Consider the following 25,661-nt stretch of genomic DNA (forward strand, 5'->3'; position numbering starts at 1 on the left):
AGGAAGGTGTGGTTTATTATGACTTTGTAGAGCCACTTTCCTTGAACAGATGTCAAGTTCACATAATAATATAAAATATGGAACTAAGACAGATGTTCTTCAAAATAAAAGTACCTATTTACAAGTAAAAAGAGAGTTTCTTACTGAAGGTCAAGTTTGGTTGATAGCCATTTTAACATTTCTTCAAAATATCTGTTTAATATTTTGCCACATTTTTACAAACCGGCTGCTTTATGGACATCACACTCAAAACTAGGACAGCTAATCATGGATCATCATAAACTAAACAATTTGTTGGCTTTAACTATGCAAAGCATGTTGTTTCATAGTATTTCTCAAAGAAAAGTTTGAAAATGCTTTACAGGAAAACAAAAGAATGGAAACGGGAATAAAAGACAATACACAATGTGAAACAAGCAGAATAAAGTATACACATAACAAGCTGTACAATCAAGAGAAAGCCAAAGGAAGCATGGCATTTCATCTAGTATTTGAGGGTCAGGAACAAGTATTGTTCTTTATGCCATAAGCACAACCAGTTTACAAACCAAACCAAGCTCTTCAAAATCATCGAAAGAACACATTTTAATTTTAATTGGTGCATTTTTCAGTTTACTCATAGTTTCCATATTTCATCATATTGAAGTTGATGCCAATGCTGATGAATGAAACCAGCAAAGTGTTCATGAGGGTGCATTTTATTTTGAAAGCACTGGCTGGATCTTGTGCGCCTCATTATGTCTGACTTGACATCATTTCCCACAACGCAGCTGGTGGTTTGTCTGCGGGCTGACAGCAACAGCCGTGTGTTTTATATGAACGCAATCTGACTGTCGGTGTATTTACTCGGTGTTAGGCCTCCCTGAGGCTCACAGCAGCTCCCCAAACTGTTTATTTCACACTTTACGGGCACGTGACACCACAGCAGGACTTCATATTGTCAAACTTTGTCTGCAACTGGTGTTTGTGGAGGAAGAGGTAAGACTATCTCCCTGTTTATTACATTTTACCTATTCATGTTTGTAGTGAATCAGGCTGCGTGCAGCTCTGCAGTCAGGACACGTGGGTGAAATCCTGTCTGTCCCTCTGATTTATTATTAATGTTTAAGTTTTAATAGGAGGCCTGTGTGTCAAATGTACTTAGACTGGAGGGTTAATGGGTGACAGAATAAGCTCCAGCAAGAAGTCAGATGGTGAGATTTTGTTCAAGCATTTCTAGGTCTAAACTGGACATAATCAGCTTTACTCAAAGACTTTGTAAAGAAAGATGCTGCTTATCATAAGTGTATCACACCCACTTTTACATCTTGCAATAATATTAACATATATCCATAACCATATTTGGATATCCATATGAACCCCTGATCTGATTTGTGTCTATTTGTGAGTCTGGGAATTGGGTGTAATTAAAGAGCCTAATGTGAATATTCGCCTACTTCAAAAAGCACTCATCTCTGAGTAAACAAGCTCTGCGACGCAGAGGAGCTGGCAGAAAGAATTTCCCCTGTTTGAACTTTGCATCTGATGTTGGATCACCACAACAATTTCCAGTTCAAGCATTGATTTATTTAAGTTTTTTAGCAGATTGCTCTTGTCACACTGCTGATTGCATTTATTATACAATATATGCATTTGTTTAGAGACTGCTTTCACTGTGAACATCTTAAAATGAGTTTTAGTTTGTTGTCATGCAGAGTTTTTATTGTACTAAAGATTAGGAAATGCCAGGAAATGAATGTTCCATATATTATTTAACATTTTCATTATTTATTTTTATTCGAAACATCCTTTATTATAGTGCAGTAGAATAAACGCTGAGCTGAATGCTTCTTAACACGTGCAGCTACTGCTGGTCTGTGTTACTGCAGTGAAGAACGTGACTTAACCTGTCACACAGCCTTCTATGTTTAATGTTCAAGTGTAATTTCTAAGTACCTGCAGTAAATGTAAAGCAGACATCTCTTGCTGTGAACCCGAGGTTTTTCCTACAGCGGGGCAAACAATTCACTGAGATGTTTCCACATTCTCTGGTGCTAATCAGCCCTCACACTCCCTTACTGTATATAGTATGGTACAGCTTCTTTCTGCGGAGCGGCTCTCGCATCCGTTTCCGGCTGACTTTAGGGAGGCAGTGAGGGTTTAGGATGGGAAAACGACATGACCTTGGGCTTTGGTGTAAAAGGCATGCACTTCTGGCTAATGACCAAGAACAGTACTGTCACTTCAGATTTAGCTTTATTTGGCTTTGACCTACATACTTTTTTTTAAGGGGGGGATACATGCTCGGTGCATGTCTGTATGTGTGCAATGCATCAGTGGATAAGCTGCTTGAATGTCTGCCAACTGTATGAATACGGAGGTTGCCTGGTGTCCAATCTGCCCTATAAAGCCCAAACGCTGTACCTACATATTTATTAAAACCAGATTTACCATTTTTATCCTGTTTCCTGCAGTAGAAAAATCTTGATGCTCAAACTTCTTAATTATTGAGTTTTGTTATGCCACACGATTGAGACAGAAGCTAAATCTAATTATATCGAAATAACAAAGCAACAGTGGAGAAACTGCTAAAAGCTAACTAGCACTAGCTAAGTAGCACTTCGAAGTTCACGTGATTTTATGTGGTTAAGATGCCTTTAAATTATGTATTTAATTAAAGATTCCTTTATTAAACTAGCTAATTAGTTCAAATAGACAAGAAACTTGAAGAAGCAAGAACAAATTTTGTTTGTAGATATGTTTCTTTAGATTGCCCCCAGCGCAGTAGCTAGCCTAAATGTTGCTATATGCAGGGTCTGTGGCAATGATTATAATCAGCCTGAAAAGACATACAATTTAAGTATAAACAGTTTATAATTGTTATGCACAGTTTGGCTAAAAAGCTTCAAACCTTTTTTGTTCTTTTTTTATATTTGTGCAGTTACTGCTCTCTGCCTTTGATGCACAATAGAGAGCAGCATATAATCCTGCAATGGATGCTCTGGACTACACAATATCAGACCTGTGCGTTCTGTATGATAGCCCTGTAAGGTAGTAATGTTGGAGACCTCTTCATCAAGACATTTAAACCTTACACCTTCATTTCAATAAAGCAACAGGGGTTTACTGTACATCCCTTGGCATTTATTGTCTGTGAGAGCAGGAGGTTTTCTTTCACAATTAACTGCCAGCTGCTGGAGAGTGTCACAGTGAAGAGGTTTGAAGGCTAGGCCAAAGCTTCAAAGGAAACTCTTCCACATCTGCTTTTACCTCCAAATGGTAGATGAAGCAACCAAATGTTGCCACAGTCTCTTTTCTGTTCTCTTAAAGTGACTCATTTGTTTTAGGAGTCAGTTCATTGGCTACAGACCATTGGAAACTTAGTGAAACGAAACAGCGCTTTCCTTTTTTTATTTGCTTTCAGACCTGTAGATCTTTACGATATCCTGACAAGTATAATGAAATTTTAATTTCTGTTTGCCTATTATTGATGGTAGGGCCGCATATTTTGATAAGACGGTGTCTTACTTCATTTCATCATCAATCTTTTTCCACGATTCGAGCAGAAACAGATGAGCTGGCAGGCGGTGTTATTGAACCTCAAACGGAGAATACCTCGAACTCGTTGATTTCCTGCCATCGCATCACTCTAGATGTTGGGTAAGAATTGATAAACCCAAAGAAGACGGAGGTAAAGCCATCCACCTACTGCCAAGACACACTCGGTACTACCAGCCAGAAACAGATCATTTGTCAAAACAATACAAATATTCTGTTGCCTTGAAGCTGTTGTAACAGCTGAGAGTAATGTACTTTCAAACTGTTCATTTGTTAAGGCTAATGTGTCTGAAATATCACAAAGTAAAAAATCATCAATAATTACTGTAAAAACAGTGGTCGATCCAATCACAATTCGAATGGGACTACTATCCTCATTGTTACACCGAATTCAAAATGCATAGTGACAAGTGACTTATTCAGCATCTTTACATTTTTCGTGAAAATGCTAAGGGTGAACCTGAAACAGTTGAAGACTGACGCCTCTATATGACCTACATCAGCAAATAAGACCATCAGCGAGAATATTGGAAAGAGAATATTTGAAATGGTTCTGCTTTTGTCCGCAGGGACCGCCAAAATCAACACAAAATGAAAGTGCCTTGTCGTCGCTTTAAATGAAAAGTTTTAACTTTGTCTAATTTACTTTATTTATTCTTACATTCACTTTTTTTTTCCTCTTTAGATGCCAACCCACCTGTTATGTGTCCACACTTCTACAATGAAGCAAAAGCCTCTCTTGTTTGTTGCAAAGCATCAGTGGAAGTCCTAGATCTTTTATTCGCGACACAAAAATATGGTCGTAGAATATTAGAAGATTTTGAGAAAAATTGACATTTCCCAAAGTGTTTCCACAGCTGTAAGAGTGATTTAGCCGGTGACATTTTAATGTGATATCATAAAAATGAAAATTGATATTGCAGATTTACACGGTAACAAAAATATTTAATGATCCCATGTGCTCATTGCAACTTTGTGAGTTTAATTACCAACAGTTTTCAGCGGTGCTCATTTTACGCTGACTGCACAAGACTTCAGCTACTCTTACGGATTATTGACTTTTGTTGGCAAGCAAAACCAAAAATGTCTCAGCCGTTTGGGAAGATTAATGGACCCTTTTTTCGTCTGGGTTAATAATGATGTCCAAAAGTGAGCTTTATGCTAGAAAGGTGGAGACATTGTGTACCGACTTGGACTGAAGACAGAGTCCTGCCACCCATGAATGATTAACTCTTCTGGATTTGCTTTATCTGATGTTGTAAGAGTAAACTAACATGTCCCTAGACTGTACGCGCGTGTGCGTGCGTGTGCGTGTGCGCGTGCGTGTGTGTGTTATATATGTATTGATCTACCAGCTTTGTCTGTCTACAGCACAAAGTAAATCCTGATTTCTTATTTCCTCTTGTCATTTTCAGACACTGCCATTTTAAAAGAAAATCCACCTTGCAGCAATATTATTTTAATCCAACTGGAAGCTAGCAGCTCTACTTCTCATACAGTGTTTGTCTTGTGGGTCTGAATAATGAACATAGTCAAATTTACTTGAAAAAATATTCAGTGGGTCACATAGTAGAGCAAACATCTAAATTCGTATGACATTTTATGAAGGTTTTAAACCACAGACCTGAAACTATTTTTAACAACCAACGTGCCAAAAACTTTTTTTTTTTTTACTAAGATTGTTGGTTGTCTTGAATGGATTTTTTTTATATAGGCCTAATGCAAGGTCTTGATTTGTCCTGCATTTTTTAAATACTGTTATTTTACTATTATTATTAGTTTAAATACACTTATAGGAAAAAGAAAATCCTAAACATACGTCACAATTAATGTTTTTTTGTAAAATAAGGACAACCCTGAATTTTCAGTTTATTTAGTTAATAAAAGTGTTGTTTATGAAAGTTAGTTTCATTTAAAGAATATTTATATATAATATATACATACATAAATAAATAAAAAAAATCCTGGGTCAAATGTGACAAAATGTCACTATGAGAATACAATTTGACATTTTTTGAAATGTATTCATTTACTAAAATACAAAATATCTTAGAATTTTAAAGAAAAATATTACCTAGGGATCTGTGATATAAAAACCATTACTTTTGACTCTATCTCACGGCCATCTTCAGCAAATGGATGGTGCTCAGGTGTCATCACATTACTCGCGTGATAAGAAGATAAGTGGTCACTCCTGATACCTGGTACTCTCATTCACTTCTTTCTTTTTTTAGGAATTGGCAGACGCAGCCCCTACTGAGAGTAGACTTAATGTCACAGAATTCACCATAGCACTTCACAACCAGTACTTCAGCTGAAAACTACCGTTTCTCTCTTTGTCTTGTAGGTGGATAGCACTCCATGTGCTACCACTCAATGATGTGACATGGCTGGACAGAGACTGAGCACTGAATATCTTTCCTGCTCTGGGAAGAACGGGCTGTGTTCCCTACCCTCTGGATCGTCTATCAGTTTGATCATGTGATCCATCTTGCATTGTACGGTGAGCAGAGTCAAGTCAAAGTCAACCGAAGTTTTTTTTTTTTTTTTGGAGTCATTCATCATTTTGGGAGTCTACAATGTGAGCTCATGAGAAACATTAAACAACGCCAGCCTATGTTGGTAGATCTGCTGGTCTTTGCTTTGATATTTCAAGGCCAGTGAACTTGACACCAGGAGACAACTCCATCCTACGCTCATATTCTTTGTTGATGATGTGTTAAAGCCGGGGATACGGAGACCGTCTACATTTGCGATGGCCGCTGCCTCCTCCCTAGAAAAGGATCAGCCCCTCCTCCAGCTCCAGGAGGTGGACTCCAGTCGAATTGGCTGTCGCGTCCTTCCTCCGGTCCTCAGCTCCTCCTCTCCTGGCTTTTCCCTGGAAACAAGCCAGCCCATCTGCATCCCGTCGCCTTACACCGACCTCGGCCACGACTTTGCCACCATACCTTTCTACAGTCCAACTATCTTCACTTATGCCAGCCCGGGCATTTCAGACTGCCCCTCCGTCCATCGGTCACTAAGCCCCTCCTTATTCTGGCCCAGCCACGGCCACGTGGGGGCACCCATGCCCCTGCACCACTCCCAGACTCGGCCTCAGCACGGGCAGCCAATCCAGAGTCCATGGGTGGAGCTGACGCAGCGGGACAGTGTCTTAACAACCAGGTAGGATGGCGCATCACTCTGGCACACACTGTTTTACCGATCACCCAAGCTCACCTGTCCGTAGCAGAGCGGCAGCTAATGATCATTTTAAATGATCACTTAATCTGCTGATTATTTTTGCGATTCATTGAACTGTTTAGTTTTTAACATGTCACAACCACAGGTCATGTTTTCAAATTGCTGGTTTTGTCGGACCGATAATCATAAAACCCCAAAATATTAAACTTTCACAGTTGAATTTGTAATACTAAAAATGACTGTCAAAATGTGAAAATGAAAATGATCGTGTGTCCTGTCTTTTTCAATTATTGCCTGCTTAACGAAGGCTGCAAAAACGCCCAAACGAATCTAAAGATGGTAATGATTTATTAAAATGGAACATCCTGTTCATGAAATGACTCATTCCACGTGTTTTTGTCTTGAAATGATGACTGAAACGTATCTGTTAGTAAGAGTGTGAGGAGGCGTTCTCAGGAGAGCGAGGAAGCCGTGGTGTCATCCGGCGGGAAGGCCGACCTCCACTACTGTGCCGTGTGTCACGACTACGCCTCGGGCTACCACTACGGCGTCTGGTCGTGTGAGGGGTGCAAGGCCTTCTTCAAGAGGAGCATCCAAGGTGAGGCACGGCGTGTCCCCCTCAAGATAATCATGATAACCTTGTTGATCCCTTAACTTTTCCTTTAGCATCATCATGAGGTCAATATTTTCATTTCAACCAATACTTTAGTTTTGCAGATATTTGGTCGTAAATCATTAAACTTTGGCTTTACTTTGTGTTTAGTGCTATTTAGCATATCACGCTAAACTAAGATGAACATGGCTGTAGATTTGTGTTAAATTCTCAAACTGTGATACAAGAATTTGCATCATTAACACTGAACTCTGATCATTTTATTACTAGCACATCATAGTACAGTTGTAATCCATATTTATGAGCTCATACAAGATTTAATTACATTACAAATGTCATCACCTTTAGCAGGTGCTCATTTTGCAGTGAGAGTGGTGTTCTGAGCTCTTGTAGAATTTGCAAGAATGTTTCAGTGTACAATTCTGTCTGGTCCTCAAAATGCATTTGTTTTCTTCCACTTTTCTCATTTTATCTCTCGTCACTGCCCATCCGTTTTTTCCTCTCTAACTTCTTGTTTTTCTTTTTGTCGTCATCTTTTCTCTTTCTTCTTCTTGTTGTCGTCTCAGGACACAATGACTACATTTGTCCAGCGACCAATCAATGCACTATAGACAAGAACCGCCGCAAGAGCTGCCAGGCGTGTCGCCTTCGCAAATGCTGTGAAGTTGGCATGACCAAGTGTGGTAAGTTTCTTTGTATTCTCTTATTTCTATTTCTCTTCTTTTTTTTTTTTTTCTTTTTTTCTTTTTTTTTAACCAACATGCTGTTACGGTTGTTATCTTGTCATATGAAGAGTCAGATGATCAAAAGTTACCGTGCTTTGTTTGTTCTAGAGTGCTTCCCTCCTTTTCCCAGAGCGACATGATCCCGCTCCAGCAGCCAGGAAAGGTGGTTCTTCGATCCAACGTAACCTTAATCTGTTTAACAGCTGTTAAACAAAGTGGAGAAGATTGCCGTTTGCTGTCGGGGATTTCTATCGACCCACACTGTATTCAGTATTTAAAGCAGCCATAATACAGATTTTTAGCTATGTATTCAGCATTTTAGCAGCTTAAGAGCCAGATATTTCTCTTTAGGAGACCAAAGACAGAGCTGCTGATGATGCTCTATATCTATAGGAGGTGTTAATAAGCAACTGTTGGCTAATAAGTTCATCTGATTGTGATATGTATGTCGGTGTTGTTTTCACAGCTTGTTTTTACTGCCTCCAAGAGGCCAAAACAGAAATCCTGAAAAACCAAACGAACAATAGTCATATTTTACAAACGGTGAAATATGTCCACAATTGTAAAAAGGCTTGTCTTCTTTGTCTCAGGTATGCGAAAGGAGCGTGGAAACAACAGGAACCCCCAGGCGAGGCGAGTGACCCGTCTGTCCTCACAGGGCAGAACCAACGGACCAAAGACGTTGTCCGGACCAGCGGTCAGTTTGTTAAACGAGCCCCACCCTCCCGCACTGACCCCAGAACAGCTCATCGGGCAGATAATGGAGGCGGAGCCGCCGGAGATCTACCTCATGAAGGACATGAGGAGGCCGCTGACTGAAGCAAACGTCATGATGTCCCTCACCAACCTGGCTGATAAGGAGCTGGTTCACATGATCAGCTGGGCCAAGAAGATTCCAGGTGTGTGTCTGCGTATGCAGGGAACCTTTTAAAGGAAAATTACAGTTCATTTTAGTGACATTACAGTCGTTGAGATATTATGCATAATAGGATCACATTCCTCAGTGACACCTCAGCAGCTCAGTCAGCTGTACACCTGAGTTAACGACTGTATCTTGGCCAGCCGCTGTAAGTGTCTCGGCTTTATTCAGCATGGGAGTCGAGTCTGTGCTGATTGTGTCAGACTGCTGTAAAATATGAAAGTTTTAAACCAATGGAAGGCTGTGACTTCAGGCCATTTTCAGCCATGGCTTCTCCTCCTTTGCTTCAGGCAGACACTATGACCCAAAAACCTTTTACCTCACCCTGAGGTGACATGTTTGTGTGTCCCTACTAGACGGAGTCACTCACAGTTTGGCTGAAAACAGATAACAGCACAGGTCATACACTGACAGTGGGTACATGGCCCCAAAAATGTTGTCCTTAACTTGTTTGTGACCTGATTTGGATACATTACCTCATGAATAAGGACTGCAATCAACCTATCCTTTCAGCACTAGTTTGGACACAATGAGTCTGTGTGGAGCATCACTGGCAGCACACGGCTACATACCGTGTGATCATGTCATTTCCTCAGGGTTTATAGAGCTCAGCCTTTTGGACCAAGTGCACCTGCTGGAGTGCTGCTGGCTGGAGGTGCTGATGATCGGACTGATGTGGAGGTCAGTGGACCATCCGGGGAAACTTATCTTCTCCCCTGACCTCAGCCTGAGCAGGTACCACCGCCGACATCTCGCATATCGACCGCACAAGCTTGATTAAAGGGACAGTTTGGCATCATCATCATCTTCATCATCATCACTGTGGATGTTTGGTTGAATGTTACCCGCGTTTATTAAAGCACAATATATACTATCTCGGTGTACAGAATGCTAACTCTCACTTTGGTGCGATGCTTGTTTTGAGTCTCTCACTCTCCCACTAAAATTAAAGTTTCAACAGTATGTATTGTAATTTTGGTTTTAGACAAGCTGTCATTTAGAGGCTTTGTCCTATATATGCTGACATTTTCTCTTGGCAAGTGTCAAACTTAAAGCCATGCTTTTGGAGCTTTTATTGCTGGTATTAGCCTCTCAGTTACAATACCTATTTATCTGAAATAAATCAGTATTGGCATACATGCTAGACGGAAAATGTCACTACATAATTTGTCCACCAGAGAGTACTGACAGGTCTTTTGTCCATTTCTAAATAGTTCTTCTTGAACATATCTTAGTCACAATGCTTAAAAAAACTAATGTGAAGTTAAAACCTGTAAGATTTTTATGAAATCAAACTGTTTTGTTATGCTATTGATGGCCGTTTATTTTTCTAGCAGTAGCCATTCAATGTATTTACAGTCTGTAATTCCTCCTATAGTTTTAATGTCAGTGGCGGGGTCCGCCATTATCGCACAATTCAAATTTCTTTCACAGGAAACTATGCATCGTTACTGTTGTATGTCTGACAAAGCAGCTGCTCAAGGAGTGTTTGCTGTGTTAAACTTCACTTGCTGTTACCACAGTAACCACTGGTGTCACAAAATCAACCAGGACTGATATTTTAAGAATTTTGACAAGGATTCCACTTGAAGTCTTGTTTGTTCATTTATCATTGGAAAAAGGAATACTGGTGTTTATTATTGTCCTTTTTTTTTTTTTTTTTTTTATCTCCTCAATAATCAAAATCAGTATCGGTTTTAAAAATGCAGAGCACTATGTGCCCCAGCCCCCATTTATTTAGAGTATAATAAACTGAAATCAAAGATCATCCATCCCACATTCAGTGCAAGGCAGACCACAATGCGATTTGGATCATACTGATAATAAATAACAAAGATGAAACTTCATTTCCTTTTTTACTGTGGGAGTTCAAACTGCTACCTCCTCCACAGCGCTGTCATTTAGAAACTGATTAGTAGCTCTGCCTGCATCTGTGCTTGCACTCAATGAGAACTTTCAGGCTGGCACTCAGCTGCTTCTAAAGCTTGAACAAAGCGTCCTAACCTCTCTCACTCATCGACACTTCCTTTGTGGTAGCCTTTATCATCATATCATGCCTGCAAAATAGTGCAGTGCATGTTCTCCAGTCAATGTATGTAGGTTTTATTTTGAAAAGTAACGGGTAACTAAAGCTGTCTGTAAAAAGCTGAATATTTCCTTCTGCAATGTAGTGGAATAGAAGTATAGAGTAGAAAATGTACTCGGCTACTTTCTATGACTGGAATCTTCTGCTATTTGTGCAACTTTCAGTCAAACCCTGTTACATAACTGTTAATAAAACTATCTAACGATCCAGCCGAGAATTCCTTTACGAAAATATGAACTGCTAAACAAGTACGGCTCCATTGCCATCTTTTTGGATCTTGGTGGAAGTTAAACCCATGCTGCATTTTTGCACAATGTCACAAGATTTCTACCTAATTTCCCAAAAAGGCAAAAAAATAAAGAGAGGTTTCTGTGTCTTTCCACGGTAGAGAAGAGGGGAACTGTGTCCAGGGCCTCTCAGAGATCTTTGATATGCTGATAGCTGCCACGTCCAGGGTGAGAGAACTCAAGCTCCAGAGAGAGGAGTACGTCTGCCTCAAGGCCATGATCCTCCTTAACTCCAGTAAGTGTGTGTGTGTGTGTGTGTGTGTGTGTGTGTGTGTGTGTGTGTGTGTGTGTGTGTGTGTGTGTGTGTGTGTGTGTGTGTGTGTGTGTGTGTACACACTTATAAGGCCTTTGTGCAGCCTATGTCCTCTCTGTGTGTGTAGGTGAGACAAGGACGTGCATGTTTGTGTCTGTGACGCTCCACTACGTGAAGCCACGGTTGACTGTTTGATTGGTGTCTCAGCATGTGATCTTGTGTGTGCGTGAGTCTGCACATGGTTGGCAAGGGGACCAGCTAAATAACTTACCAGTGAAAACCCTAATGGGAACACCGTGTATGCTCTCGTTGGTTCTGCTGAATGCTCGCAGCAACAAACTGTGCCTGTTTGAGGATGAACAAGGTCAGAGTCTCTCTGGTGAGCAGCTATTCCAGGGAGTAATTAACGTCTGACTAATGTTTCTGTTTTCCTTTTAATTCCCTCAGCCAGCAGGGGCTCATAGTTTTGCACCAATCTCCTCAATTTCAGCTTTTTATGGGTTTGAACAAATGTGTATAAGCAAAATTAAAACTTGACACAAACCTTTTAACATAATTGAAAAGTTGGAAAGTACTTTCACCAGTTTATACAGTCATGGCTTAATTCCTTTTAAATATTTAGACTTCAAAATAAAGGCTTTGACTAAAATGAAGGCTAAATAAAGCAACTAACTATCATAAAATTAGTCAGAGATGAAAAACCTGTAGATTAGTGTTGATTGGTCCAATCACACTAGAATTGTCATTGTCATTATCATCAACGCAACGTTTGTTAAAATCAAGATGTCTGCCTCTCCGTGTGCTACCAGACATGTGCCTCAACTCGTCAGAGGGCAGCGAGGAGCCGCAGAGTCGCTCCAAGCTGCTGCGTCTTCTGGACGCCGTGACGGACGCTCTGGTGTGGGCCATCGCCAAAACCGGCCTCACCTTCCGCCAACAGTACACCCGCCTCGCCCACCTGCTCATGATGCTCTCACACATCCGCCATGCCAGGTAAAAGGACCCCGTCGTCATGAATGTTCTCAATACAAAATTGCTAATTTATGTTGGAGAAAATGGTACCTTGTTGAATTATTAAACAAAGCGCTTGTCTTCTTCTTCTTCTTCTTCTTCTTCTTCTTCCCCCCCGAACATGCAGCAACAAAGGCATGGACCACCTCCACTGCATGAAAATGAAGAACATGGTGCCTTTGTATGACCTGTTGCTGGAGATGTTGGACGCCCACATCATGCACGGCTCCCGTCTGCCCCGCCGGCCTTCCCAGCAGGAGCCCGGGGACCAGGCGCAGGTTGCTGCTCTGCCACACGGCTCCAGTAGCGGACCCTCGAATACCTGGACTCCCAGCAGCACTGGGAGCGGAGGTGAACGGAAGTAGTTCGATGCAATGGGTTTTCACCGCTTTGCACGAACGTAATTCACAAGACTGATGAGACTTCTTGCTGGAACATTTGGCTGAATTCTGTGACCTCAGAAAGGTAAAACTAAAGCTTTGAGACACTGTGTACTCATGATAGTGAACTTTTGAATCGTAGGACGTTGCTCTGCAGACAGACCAAACTCTCTGTGTTCATAGCCATATCACTACATATTGAAAAATTAGAATGGAAACAAATTCTTATTGATAATTTGGCCTGTAGCACCAGCTCTTGCTTGAACGTTGATGTAATATGTTACTGCCATGATTCTCTTGGGCTGAGAAGCTAATTTCATATCGGATCATATTTGAATATTTGTCGTCCATGTCTGGTATTGTTCTGGAGGTCCAACAGAGAATGCTGGGTGTAAATAATGACAAAAAGAGATATGCACCACCCCTGTTGGATATAGATGGGTTTGGGTGATACGATGATGTATAAAAATAATTGTTGTACATCTTCTTTCGAGGTATTTTCATCCACAACATAAAATACCTAAAAAGGTTTTTATTTCTCTGGACTAGACAAACATTTCCATGTATTCATTTAATCTATAAAAATATTTATAAGAATTTAAATTCCTACTTGATTGTAGTATAATTCTTCATCTTAAGCGAATAAGCTTATTTACATTTTGGTAACTATCCTTATTGGCTTTCTTACCAAGAGTTGGATGAGATTGATTGATCAATACCACTCTCCCATCTATGCGATACATATGTATCGCAGACGGTTAGCTTAGCTTAGCATAAAGACCGGAAAAAAGGGGGGAAACAGCTAACTATCAGCGCCTCTGAAACGTACTAATAATATATAATGTAATGACATGTTGGTTGTTTGTGTACAAAAAACATAACCTATGTGACATTTTAGGTTTTTTTTTGTACAGATTAAACAAATGAGATATGTTAGTGAGCTTTAGAGTTGCTGTCATAATTGACATACACAGACATGAATGGTTTCGATCCTCTCGTCTAACTCTTGGCAAGAAATGCAAGCAAGTGTACTGTATTCACTATTTCTTTAATGCAAAATGACATATGTGATAGAAGACTGTATAGTTATTTAGTTAGCATTCAACAACTGCAGCACCTGTAAGACTTTGACGGCATACATGTGGCTAAAATATGGGAATCGTTGGGAAAAATGTTTTATCTTGGTTAAAATAAATAGAAGTAAATTTTAGTAGTAGACGTAGCTACTTAGAACATTGACAGAAAACATTTAATTTAGGCCACTGAAAGATTGAAAAAGTATTTTAGAATTGAAACCAGCTGCTGTTTTGTCAGAGCAGGGCCTATTCCTGCTCCTACTGACCACTAGAGGGCGCTTTACAGCTCATACTCACACCTGAGGGCCTTCTGCAGATTGGTCAATTGTCCCTGTACAGTCCTGGCTTTCTCATCAAAAAGTTTTCAGAGAGGAAAAAGTATCATAACCATTATTGCTCTTAAGACAACATTGCACTCGACCTGTGAAGTTTTGCTTAAAGAACAGGAAAATTATTTTTGTATCTTAGAACTGTCTCCAGTAGTCATCGTGTGTACAGTCGTGCTTCGACAATCAGGATCACTGCAAGAAGGGCGCATAATATGTAAATATATGCTTTTCCTCTGGTCACACTCTTTATGCATTCTTGCAAACTGTATTTTCACTGTGTACTTAGGTTGTACTTTATGTTCTCAGACAATATTGTGATAATGTGCCTCGTTTGTTTCTGGTGAAAGGACTTCTGGGTATTTCATCAATTGTCATATAGCAGTATCTCCAGTGTGTTCCACCATGCAGTATGACCGAACTACGAACTATGTTGTTTTATGTTTATGCATACACTCTCTCTGTTTTACACCATAAATAAAGAAATAATATTGTACAGCTAATACAAGACATTTTTATCATGGTTTGTAAATGTCATTTAAAAACATCATGGATGAAAAACAATTCCAGAGCTTTTAACTTTCAGTGTTATGTAGTGATCGTTGATGGTTGAAAGCTCCAGAAAAAGCTAGTAAGTGGCCCTTGAGAATTACCCCAAACTACTTTTTTTCTAAGTCAAGAATGAACTTAAACCCCCAAAGTGCTCTGATCTCAGATTAGATTTTCAGTTGCCTGAACATATCTGAGCAAATTAACGATTCTGAATTTAGCAGTGGTTGTAATATTTAAAATGATCGACTGGAGACAATTAGCTTAGCATTACGCTAATCACTGGAAGCGGCGGAAAACGGCAAGCCTGACTCGACTCTCTCTCCAAATTTAAAAACCAGGTAGAGATTTGTTATGTTTAAATATGTACATTGTTACTGTTCTTAGTGAATGTACAAAAGGCCCCCAAGGCACTTAAAAAAAAAAAAAAAGCAACTCAACTGCATACTACTTACTTAGTGACCTGTCAATCACAGTAAGCCCGCCCTAAAGCATATGCTGCTTTATGTTCTATTTTACTCTAGATTTAAAATAATTTACTAAATGAACATCATACTGTATTGAAGATGACTTGAAACTAGCAAATGAGACCATAAATTAATGCAACTGCAGATCGTCGCCCCCTGCTGGTTAGTAGAGAGAATGCAAGTTACAGCCTGCAAGGTTACAATTCTGAGGCGCAAGACCGAGCAGCGTGACCACTTGTGTTTACACACGTGTCGGCCGTGATTACGTCATTTTCTGGCCCACGCGCCGACTTCACTACGGCGAGTATAAACTAGCTTTAGCTTCCCTGTATTTTCAGTATTTCAAGCTTCACCTTTTTAAAAAGGGAATTAAGTGCCATAACTATTTATTGGTCAACAACAGCTGGGTGCCATTACCTTCTGGAGTCAAACGACATACTATACTATAATTATTTTTTTAACTAATTTGCACAAACTATACTGACATCTTTTGACATACTATACTATGGATTTAACTTTTTTCCACATACTATACTACGACTTTTTAAAAACATTTTTCATATAATTATGATTATAGTATGTCAGAAAAAGGTTTTAATAAAGTTGCAGCACTACAACTTTTTTTTTATTACTTTTTTCGACATACTATACTATTTTGAAGATGTTTTTTAAAGGCCTCTTCCCTGACCAAAGCATACACTGCATCCCTCTGTAAAGTGCATATTTACATTTTTATTTGTTCGTCATTCTAGGCAAAACAATTGCTTTGAGTAAACAGAGTTAATAAAGTGTTTACTATCAGAAAAGTAGGAGCATACATCAACCATTTGATGTTATAAATAACCATTGTATTTTTACATTTTGTACATACAAATTCTCCTGCTAAATCTACAGTGTTTCAACAGTGCACTGGGAGGCATAAACATGTCTACTTACAATCAACTCAACACAAATAGCCTCTAAAAATATATATATATTCATACAATTGTGTATGAAAGTGCCGTATTTTTCAATGGTTGGCTTCATAAAGATAACATTAACATTTTAGCAAGTGTCTTTGATGTAAAAAATAAACTTTTTAAAGAGTTCAGTCTCACATAAAAATAGATTATGCATGATCTTTTTTTTTTGAAGCATCAGGTCTGGCAAAAACAAATGTCAACAGTTCATAACATCTAACAGGGACTTGTTTACAGTCACTGTTATGCTGTGTTTGGACAATCACTTCATCAGCTTAACGTTTCTACATGTTTGTTCAGGTGTGACAAAAAGGTGGCTTGTGATTTTCATTATGTTTTCAGTCCTTATATCTTCTTCCTAAGTACATTTCTATCAGGTGGGCGGCGGGCCGTTGGTGTAGCGTAACATGGGGTAGAAGGACCGGGCGAAGTTGTTGGCCCCAGTACAGCCGGGGTCGCTCTCTGACTGGGGAATCAGACAGGGGAGGAGCAGGAGAAACAGTAGGAGGAGGTGGAGGGGGAAGGCAGCTCGAAGGACCCGGTAGAAGAAAGAACGAGGCGGGGGCGAGGGCGAGTCCTTCTTCTCTCTGCATGACGCACAAGACACATGGACAACGTTTATTACAGGAATAAAGGAAATACACACACTATTGAGTGATAAGGACATATTGTAACAAAATCAGGAGAGCCTGCAAACACTTTTGAGTATCTGCAGTCTTTTGTAAGTCAACTCTTCATCAACAAATCATGGTCGATTTCAGACAACATTAAATAGTACTGTATTAATAAATGGCAATATACTGAAGTCATTCTGCACACCTTTGAGTAGAAGAACCTTTTTTTGGATCTGCAGGTGCGTTTTGGCCTTGGACGTCTGATGCAGTTTCACAATCCTGAATAAAAGACACTATTTCACCATCCGTTCAACATACACAGTGCTGTCCTGCAGGATCTTAAAGTGTATTAAAAAAGGCTTAAACATAGTTTTCTTGACCTCCAATTCTTTTACTTGTGACACAAATTGCATAAAAAGACAATAACATTAAGGACTGATATACAGTAGCCTACAGTAATTCTATTCAAAAGAGTTCAAGTGTGCGTGTACAGTGTGTGTGTGTTAGTGTTACAGGGAACAAGATAGTGTATTAGTGATATTACTCTTTCTAATAAACCTTGCATTGAGTTAGTCATTCAATTCATTCCCTTGTTTTGTTTCCACTGCGTCAATCTGAATTTTGTTGCATTAGCTATCTCTGTCTTACAATAAATGTTTAGAAAATGGTAGTTTAAGTGTGTCGCTGATGTAACTTTAGCACTCGGAAGTGGTGATGAGGTCTTAAAATCATGGAAATGGTCTTAAAAAAGGTCTGAAGGGGTATTTAATTTCAGGATCCCTGCATATACCCTGTGGTAACAATCTTGTTTTAAATAAATGAAGTCCTTAAAAATTCTTAAAAAACAATTTCAGGATTGCTGTTTGATAAAAATGTATTTGTTAAACTCTCACCAGACGCTGTTGCAGAGTGCTGAGGTCCTGGTCCACTTGCCTCAGCAGACACTTCAGTTTGCTGCTCGTCACATGGAGCTTCTCCTTGGCCTCGTCGGTCTCCTCTGCCTCGTCCTCAGGCTGCAGCTGAGACCACAGAGCCTGGAGGGAGGCCTGCTGAGTCTGCCTGCCCTGCAGCTCCTTCTGCAGCTCCTTCAAACCACAAACGTAAGAGACGGTGACGGGGGCAGCCCAGCAGGACAGTGAATATTTGACAAAAACATGATTATCTGCTTACTGTGAGCGTGCTGAGATGTTGTTGCAGGGCTCGAACAGGTGTGGCTGCTTCACTGATGTTCACTGCGTAGCGTCTGCTCTCTGCGTGGGCCAGCCACAGCAGCAGGGAATGGAGGGTTTCATGGAACTCCTGTGTGGAGAACAATAAAATAAGTGGTGTTTAGAAGTAATTGGATCTTTTACTTGTGAAAATGTAGTGCTTAGAGATTTGGCGCAACCTACAGTTTTTTACTACAAAGTTTTGGATAATATACAGGATTTTACACAAATACTCTTTGTAGATTTATTTTTTGTGGCATTGGGGATGAACACTCAAATAGCAATAAGTATAACAAAAAACGCGTTTCTACATGATGCAAGTTTGGGATGTGGAGTGGGAATGAAAGAGACACCATTACAAGTCGGTGCACCATCAAATCATTTTGAAGTTATTTTTATATAGAAAGTTGCATAATTTTGCTTTAAGTAAACTACAGAGCAGAAATACTCAGTTACAAGTAATTACGTAAATGAACAACGGTATTAGCATCCAAATATACTTAAAGTACTCAATGTAAAAGTACTCATCATGCAGATTTTCTTTCGCTTTGAAGCTCTTTATTCTGTATGCGATTATGAGTCCAAAGAATGCAAACTAACACACTGCCTTATATTGAAACACTTAGAAATATGGTGTTTGTGGACAGCTACATATGTAGTGGATACATTTATTTTATAATGGGCAAATGAAAAATGTCTACAAGCTGTGTGAATGGCATTAAAATACGAAAGAAAGTAAGAAAGGGAAAGTCTGATAAACTCAATAGAACAATTCAACTTAAGTAACACTTACAGATAACAAACAGAACAACAGTAATGGCATAGCAAGAGCAAATAGTCATTCCTATTCAAGACACCACAAGACTATTATGAATACTTTCTCCTCACCTGGCAGCGCATCAGCGTTTTCCTCAGACTGGTGTCCCACTGCTGGAGGCCTGTACACGCTCGGCCCCAGTCTTTGTTCATGCCAGCCAGTCTCTCCTGTAGTTCTGCTGCTTCCTGAGCTCGCAGGTTGACAGACAGCATGATGGACTTGTAGCGAGTAAACGCCCTCTGCGTCTCCTGTAATGTGTGTATATATATATATATATATATATATATATTCATGAATATAAACACAAAAGCTGAATACTTTGCATCAGATCTGTTGTATTTGGTCTTAAATGTCACCTTTAGTTCTGTGGCTCTGGCTGCCATGTCCTCAATACTGGCTGCTGGGTCGGACTGCTGGAGGCGCTTTAGCTCCGGGGTCACCTTTTCCAACCAGGAAGTGATGTCGTCGAGGTCAGACGTGAGTTGACGGGCCTCCTGTGGGCTCCTGGACTGAGCCTGGAGCAGCTCCCAGCGTTCAATCACATCTGAGAGAGCAAGAACATTTACTGATGTTGAAGTTTGTGCTGTTTTTTTTTTTGTCACAAGATGCTATGAGAAGCTTACATTAAATATTGATGAATAGACATTCGCACCGGCCATGTATCCTGTGGATGCCAATGCTTACAGCTTGTCACACAGACATGGAGAAACAGTTTACAGAAGATTTTTTAAAACGCAACACAAATTTTACACACTCAAAGGAATACATCTCTCTGCTCTCAAAATGTTTATTGTGTTGTGGTTTAAAACATTTTCATGGACTGGCCTCAGTTGCTCTTTTATGTATCTGTCTAACAAGCTGGAACTTCTATTAAACATTAAAAGCATTTTTCTACCGTTCAAGGCATCCATTGGTTTCTAATCGTTTAACCCGCTTAGTTGAGTTGAGCCGAGTTGAGTTTTGAGCTTTGCGATCCAATACAGTGAATATCAAGTCATAAGTCACAGCGTCTCCCACCTGACTGTTTGTCTGAGGCAGTCAGTCCCCTCAGGCCGAGGTCTTCCGGCTGCTCCTCATCATCCAGGATCAGCGAGACTCTTTTGATGTCCTCAATGCTGCCGCTGCACTCAGACATGAGACGCAACTGCAGACACAAGAAAGACGCTGTTAGTAGAGATCGCTGGAGCTGCAAACAGGCAGCACACACTGAAGCATCTCCTCATATTTTTACAGTAATTGTTTTCTTTCCATGTCCTCCTCAGTTAACTGGTACTGGTTTACTTGTATCCAGTAGGGCGTTATCTTTGAAACGTACATAGCCCTGCTTTAGAGGGGTGCTGGTGAGGGTGGGTGGAGCCTCAGTGTGGCCCTCTGAGTCCAGCCGTGTTTCTGTGTCTTCCTGCGATCGCCATCTTGGAGACTCGTGTACAGCCATGGACCTGCTTGAAACTAAAACACAAAAAAATGTATTAATGCCACTGAAAGGAAACGTCACTAGAAGAACATTTACAGCTATCAGTGATGGGAACTCTTAAGTTACGAAAACTTCATTTTACAAAACTGCATCCAAAGCCAAGTGAAGGTGCCACCCAATCACAAATCATCCACCGCAGGAAATTGAAGACCTTGTTATTATCGCTATGGTGGTGTTTCCTTGATGCCATATTTCACATTCTTGAGCAGCAGGAGAGAAAGCATATGGCACCGAGGTAAACCAGTTCAAACAATTAAGACAAGTTTAAAATGTGATACGATTCTCGCAATGTCACAAGATCACGTGAGAAACGCTGGATTGTGTGTCACACAAAAATCCATCTCATCCGGCTTCAAGTGTCCGGACCAATCAGCTTCCTTTGAGGAGCTACTGGCAGCTATGGGCATGGTTTAGGTGTGTGCAAGACGACATGGAGAGGCGACTTTCTTTCTAAAAAAAACAATGTCGGCTTCTGAAGAGGTTTGCGTCGATGTCGAAACAGCATGACTTTTATGTGAACTGCAGAGTAGTTCTTCATCGAGAGAACGGCAAAGAACGGTACTGAAGGACTTTCTTCATCGAAAATATGTTTTTGCTTTTCTCCCGACTGGCTTTGGTAAGAGTTTGATTGACAGAAGGCTGACGGTTTTATATAACAAACCATCTGGTAACATTAAATACCTTATTATAAATAACTGTGAGAAATGATGGTGAAGAAAGAGGTCATTTTAAGAACTCAGTGGTCTGTGAAGGAGGCTGATCAGTGGTCTGATGAGTGAAGTAGTAGAACAGAAACATGGTAAAACAAAGTGAGGAAGGTCTCAAGGAAGGGGTTAAATTAGATGGGATTACATGATGAGGAAAGTGTCGAAAGAAAAAGGGGGGAAGATAAAAGACAGGATGTTGGGGGACAGAAGGATGAAAGGGACTCAAATTAACACAACAAAACAGATTGGATTGGTGAAAAAATAAAAGGAAGGTTGGTGGGGAAAGACATGTAAAGAAACATGCAAATTCTGCAAATGTGAAAACATAAATGAAATCTATCCTCGCAACGGCTAAAAAAAAGTCATGGTCACCTGAAAATGAAAAATATTTAGTGACATAATTCATGCAGCTAGTGACGAGCTTGACCAAAATTAGACCAATGTTATTAGTGCAGCCAATAAAATTCCTATTTGGCAAGAAAACATTAGACTCAAAACTAATAAAATAAAATGTCTGACCAGAGCTTTGACATTTAGAGATTGTTGAGCTTTATTTATATCCTACTTATTAGCCAGTTGGTGGTTTTTTAAAAAATATATAATTTAGACCACAGTGCATCTAAAATGAAGAACACCATCTTAAAAAAAGGAGTCAGAGAAAGAAAAAAGGTACAAAGTGTTTGTGTACGCAAACCACAGCTACAGGAAGCAAAGTATCAGAGCAGCAGCAGCAACATCACGACAAGCAAGTAGCCGCACAGTGATACATGAGCTGCTAGAAGATATTTGTTGGAAACCCATTTCACCATGAAGAGTCAAGGAGTGGATTTATTAAGCAGAAGGTGAAGATTTTCTTTTTTTATCCTACCCAGTGAGGAGGCTTGTAGGGCCTCTGGGGCTTCGACAAATTCCTCCTGGCTCTCAGTCAACTCCACCTCTGAGAGGAGAGAGGGGTCAGAGTAGAGACGTATGGATGTCTATGATTGTGTGTGTGTGTGTGTGTGTGTGTGTGTGTGTGAAATGGATGTTACATTTTCTCTTTTTTTTCTTTTCTTCTTTTTAAAGAGGTAGTTTTGATTTTTTTGAAGTGGGGTTACATGAGGTACCAAAGTAGATGGCAGCCGGCACGCCCCCAATTCAAAGAAATAGACAGAAGTACCGGCACAGGAGCAAAGCGCTCTTTACTGTTGTGGACGGGGTAGCCACCTAAAAGACACTCATCTGAAAAAGGCTCATCTGAAAACTGCCATAATCTAAAAGTCCTGTCTGCTTCTCCAAACGTGTGGACCCGCCCTCTACTGTACACTGTAAAACCCCATTTGAAAAAAATCCAAACTATCACTTTAACATCTTAAAAATCCCATTAAATCAGATGTTTATCATATAATTTTTTGAGAACAGCAAAACTGAAGTAATCCTCTTCCACCGCAGGAGCTTCTTCAGTAATCCAGGAGGATTTTTAGGGACTCAAAAGCTTCCCTTGCATTTTGACTGGAGAAACTGAATCTAAATTTAAAGCCAAGGTTCCTGGGTGTCAAACAGTCCCTGGCTTTCAGGTGTTTCTAGTCTCCTTTTTTCTGCTCGTCTCTTTTGCGACAACCATTCAAACATCACAGTCACTTAAGGGATAATGCCCTATGCCCTTGTGATATTTAAAACCCTTACAGCAATAAAAACTAGGAAACCTTAAACTGGGTGAACCGTTAATATGTTTGTCTGTAAATCTACCTGATAGTGCACTGAAGTAAGTTCTGTCATCCTCATGATCTTCCTCCTCCTCGTCATCCTCATGGGACGATGACCCTCCTACGTCTCCGGTGTGGTCCCACTCCAATGGCAGGGAGTCCACGCTCACCGGTGTCTCCCGCCCCGAGCGCTCCAGCGGAGAGGCCAGCAGGCGGGTGGGTGTCGCCGGGAGGCTTCCTTGGCTCCGCCCAAGCCACGGTCGGCCAATCCGCTCCAAGCTCGACTCCAAGGAAAAGGCAGCACCAGAGAGCACCGGTTCTTCTCTGATCAACTAAGGTGAAGAAATAGCAGGTATTCAGCTCGTCACTTGCGGACCAGACCATTTTGGTTTGTGCCCCTTAAATTCAAATTTTAGTTTTGTAGTTTATGTGTGTGTGCTCCAGCTCACCGGGGGCTGGCTGAGACGCTGGTGAAAGCGGACCAGTCTGCTGAAAACCTCCTGGCAGTAGGAGTGCAGCTCCTCCAGCTCTTCTTCTATCAGCGCTGCATCCTGCAGTGAGCTCTTCTGGATTAGACCCTCTCCAAACACTATCAGCCCGTCAATGCGCTCTGTGTTCAGGGTGATCTCCTTCTGGAAGCTCTGCAGGAAAGAGGATGAACAGAGACAGAGTCAGTAAAATGAGGAGTTTCAGAAAACCAAAAGGAACCAAACACAACTGCTAATAGTATCTGTTAGAGGGCTCTGGTCAATGAGCTGAAACAGAAATCTACCAAAAAAAATTACTTTAAAAATGAAGCCAGTGCCCTAAACATCTTAACATGCATTACTTTTAATGGCTGCAACATGTAAGCACCAAGAGAACTGGCTGAAATAGCTTCCAACTCTTTCCTTTTTGGTCATAAGAGGTAATTTATTCTCTAAAAGATATAAAGGCTTGAAGTCAGACAAATTAAACAGAAAAACAAACTGAGCAGAGCTTTTTTTCCTAACATTGAGCGTGACTTGCAGTTTGTGCGTTCGCTATAAAGCAAGTCCCTGTAAGTGTTCCAGTGTGTCCTCACATTGAGCTGTTGGATCTTGTGATGGACGTCGCTCTCTGAAAAGTGTTCGACGTTGGTGAGCTGCAGGTCCAGCTCGGTCAGCCACACCAGCATGCTCTCCCTGGTGCCTTCAAATTCCTCCCGCTGGCCGGTGAAATACTGAGAGAAAGGTGAAGAAGTAGATGATATGTACATTTTTTAACACTACTGTTTGCTATGAATTAAAGTCATAAAATGCCCACAAAAATCGTAGAGTGATGACAGGGAATAAGAGGAAAGGGAAAGAACAATAATTGTGGTCAGCGCCTTTCATGCCCTCTGTGCTGTGCTGTACCTTGAGTCTGCGGAGGATGGCAGCCACTCTGCGGTGCAGGTCGTCCCAGCGCCGGTTGCCTTCGTGGACCATGGCTTTGAGCTGGCTGGCTCGGTCAGTGCGGTTCTCCCTGGCCAGGCGGCGGTACTGGTTATTGACTAGTTCCAGATGGGTCAGCCGCTCATGAACCTGCCTTTGGAAACCCTAAAAAGAACAGGGAAAGATGGGATGAACCAGTTATAGAGTAACAGGAAGGGATTATGGCTTTAAATATTATAACAAGTCTTGTGAACACATTGAACTTATTTATGTCATTACATGTTTTCTTTTAGTTTTGTGTGACTCACCCTCCTTCTCATTATGTCACATACAGCTGAAACGACTAGCTGATTAAAACATTTGTTGGTCGTCCGAAATTATTTGGTGTCAATTATGAAAATCAATTAATCATTTAAGTAATTTTTCAATATATGCTGGTCTTCAACAAAGTTTAGTGACATCTTTGGGTTTTGATTGACAAAAAAAAAAGAAGCAATTTAATATGTCAACTCTTGGTAACCATGACAGATTAATTGATAATGAAATGATAGTTTGGTTTACTTCACATATGTATCTTTATTTTCTTGCTGTTAAAAGGTAAACGAGTAGGATTTTTGTATTTATCTAAGAGACACCAGAAAGAACATTGAGGAAAAAAGATATCAAAGACAATAATTGGGCATAGAGCAAAAAGATGAAACACCCATCTAGTCTGTCAAGGCAACAATTCAAACTTCATGAATTTAGTCACATCCAATTTAATACAGAATAATGAGAATATTTCCCTTTGAGAAAACAAACAAGCATTCAAAAACAGAGCTACTTCACTTCAGTTCTGTCTGCCGAAGTCACAACTGACCTCGAACTTCTTGAGCTCCTCCTTGGCCACAGTATAAAGGACGTCTGCAGAGTTGGGATTGGCAGCGGTGCGCTCGGCCATCTTGAGCCAATCCTCAAACCGCGAGTAGTCATCGAGGAACTTGCACCAGAGTCTCCAGGTCTCCTCGATCCTACAAGGACACATCGTACTGGAGTGAGTTATTCTATGACGCTGATGAAGGCTTTCCTAACCTCTAAATTTAAAACTCAGGCTTTGAATTATTAATCTGATTAGAAATGAAGTAAATGGACTGGAATTGTGTACTGCAAAGTGATATATTGGATGTTAATGAAGTACTGCCTACAAACCTCGGAATGTGGTTATGGATAAACCGGCTTCAGGGATTTAACAGCGCTGTGTAACAATCATTTACATCTCAATATGTAGTAACTTCAGTAGTAATAGTAATAGACAAAGAACCCAAAGAAGTCAAGGTTTCCTATTGTATAACATCTTCAAAACTTGTTGGCATGTAAGAATTGGTGTTTAATGCGTGGTTGCTCTGATCTGA

At 40.4% G+C, this 25,661-nt stretch overlaps 2 protein-coding genes across 3 annotated transcripts in view; one reads left to right on the forward strand and one right to left on the reverse strand.

Moving 5' to 3' along the window:
• The first annotated feature begins 796 nt into the window (after positions 1–796).
• On the forward strand, positions 797–14,892 carry esr2a (estrogen receptor 2a). Of its 2 annotated transcripts, XM_068708442.1 has the most exons (10): positions 797–978; positions 5,885–6,040; positions 6,263–6,702; positions 7,152–7,318; positions 7,900–8,016; positions 8,649–8,957; positions 9,574–9,712; positions 11,452–11,585; positions 12,413–12,596; positions 12,742–14,892. In XM_068708442.1, the coding sequence occupies exons 3-10, from the start codon at positions 6,293–6,295 to the stop codon at positions 12,977–12,979; spliced, it is 1,698 nt and encodes a 565-aa protein (XP_068564543.1). In that variant the 5' UTR covers positions 797–978; positions 5,885–6,040; positions 6,263–6,292; the 3' UTR covers positions 12,980–14,892. The 2 variants fall into 2 exon arrangements, with proteins under 2 accessions (XP_068564543.1, XP_068564545.1); XM_068708444.1 differs by having other exon boundaries at positions 5,885–6,702; positions 9,574–9,658.
• Positions 14,893–16,124: 1,232 nt separating this feature from the next.
• The window catches only part of syne2a (spectrin repeat containing, nuclear envelope 2a), an 89,737-nt gene continuing 80,200 nt past the window's right edge, over positions 16,125–25,661 (reverse strand). Inside the window, exons 102-115 of the mRNA XM_068708452.1 lie at positions 25,130–25,280; positions 24,253–24,435; positions 23,940–24,077; positions 23,326–23,517; positions 22,920–23,208; positions 22,060–22,128; positions 20,326–20,459; positions 20,028–20,154; positions 19,367–19,554; positions 19,082–19,258; positions 18,156–18,284; positions 17,879–18,070; positions 17,191–17,264; positions 16,125–16,958 (exon numbers count right to left, since the gene is read on the reverse strand). Of these exons, the coding sequence (XP_068564553.1) occupies positions 16,745–16,958; positions 17,191–17,264; positions 17,879–18,070; positions 18,156–18,284; positions 19,082–19,258; positions 19,367–19,554; positions 20,028–20,154; positions 20,326–20,459; positions 22,060–22,128; positions 22,920–23,208; positions 23,326–23,517; positions 23,940–24,077; positions 24,253–24,435; positions 25,130–25,280 (2,257 nt within the window). The 3' untranslated portion in view covers positions 16,125–16,744. The remainder of the gene's footprint in view (positions 16,959–17,190; positions 17,265–17,878; positions 18,071–18,155; positions 18,285–19,081; positions 19,259–19,366; positions 19,555–20,027; positions 20,155–20,325; positions 20,460–22,059; positions 22,129–22,919; positions 23,209–23,325; positions 23,518–23,939; positions 24,078–24,252; positions 24,436–25,129; positions 25,281–25,661) is intronic.

The sequence above is a fragment of the Cebidichthys violaceus genome, unplaced genomic scaffold (genome assembly GCF_023349555.1).
Source record: "Cebidichthys violaceus isolate CVI_PGR_0920_01 unplaced genomic scaffold, fCebVio1.0.p SCAF_14, whole genome shotgun sequence".
Classification (NCBI taxonomy): Eukaryota; Metazoa; Chordata; class Actinopteri; order Perciformes; family Stichaeidae; genus Cebidichthys; species Cebidichthys violaceus.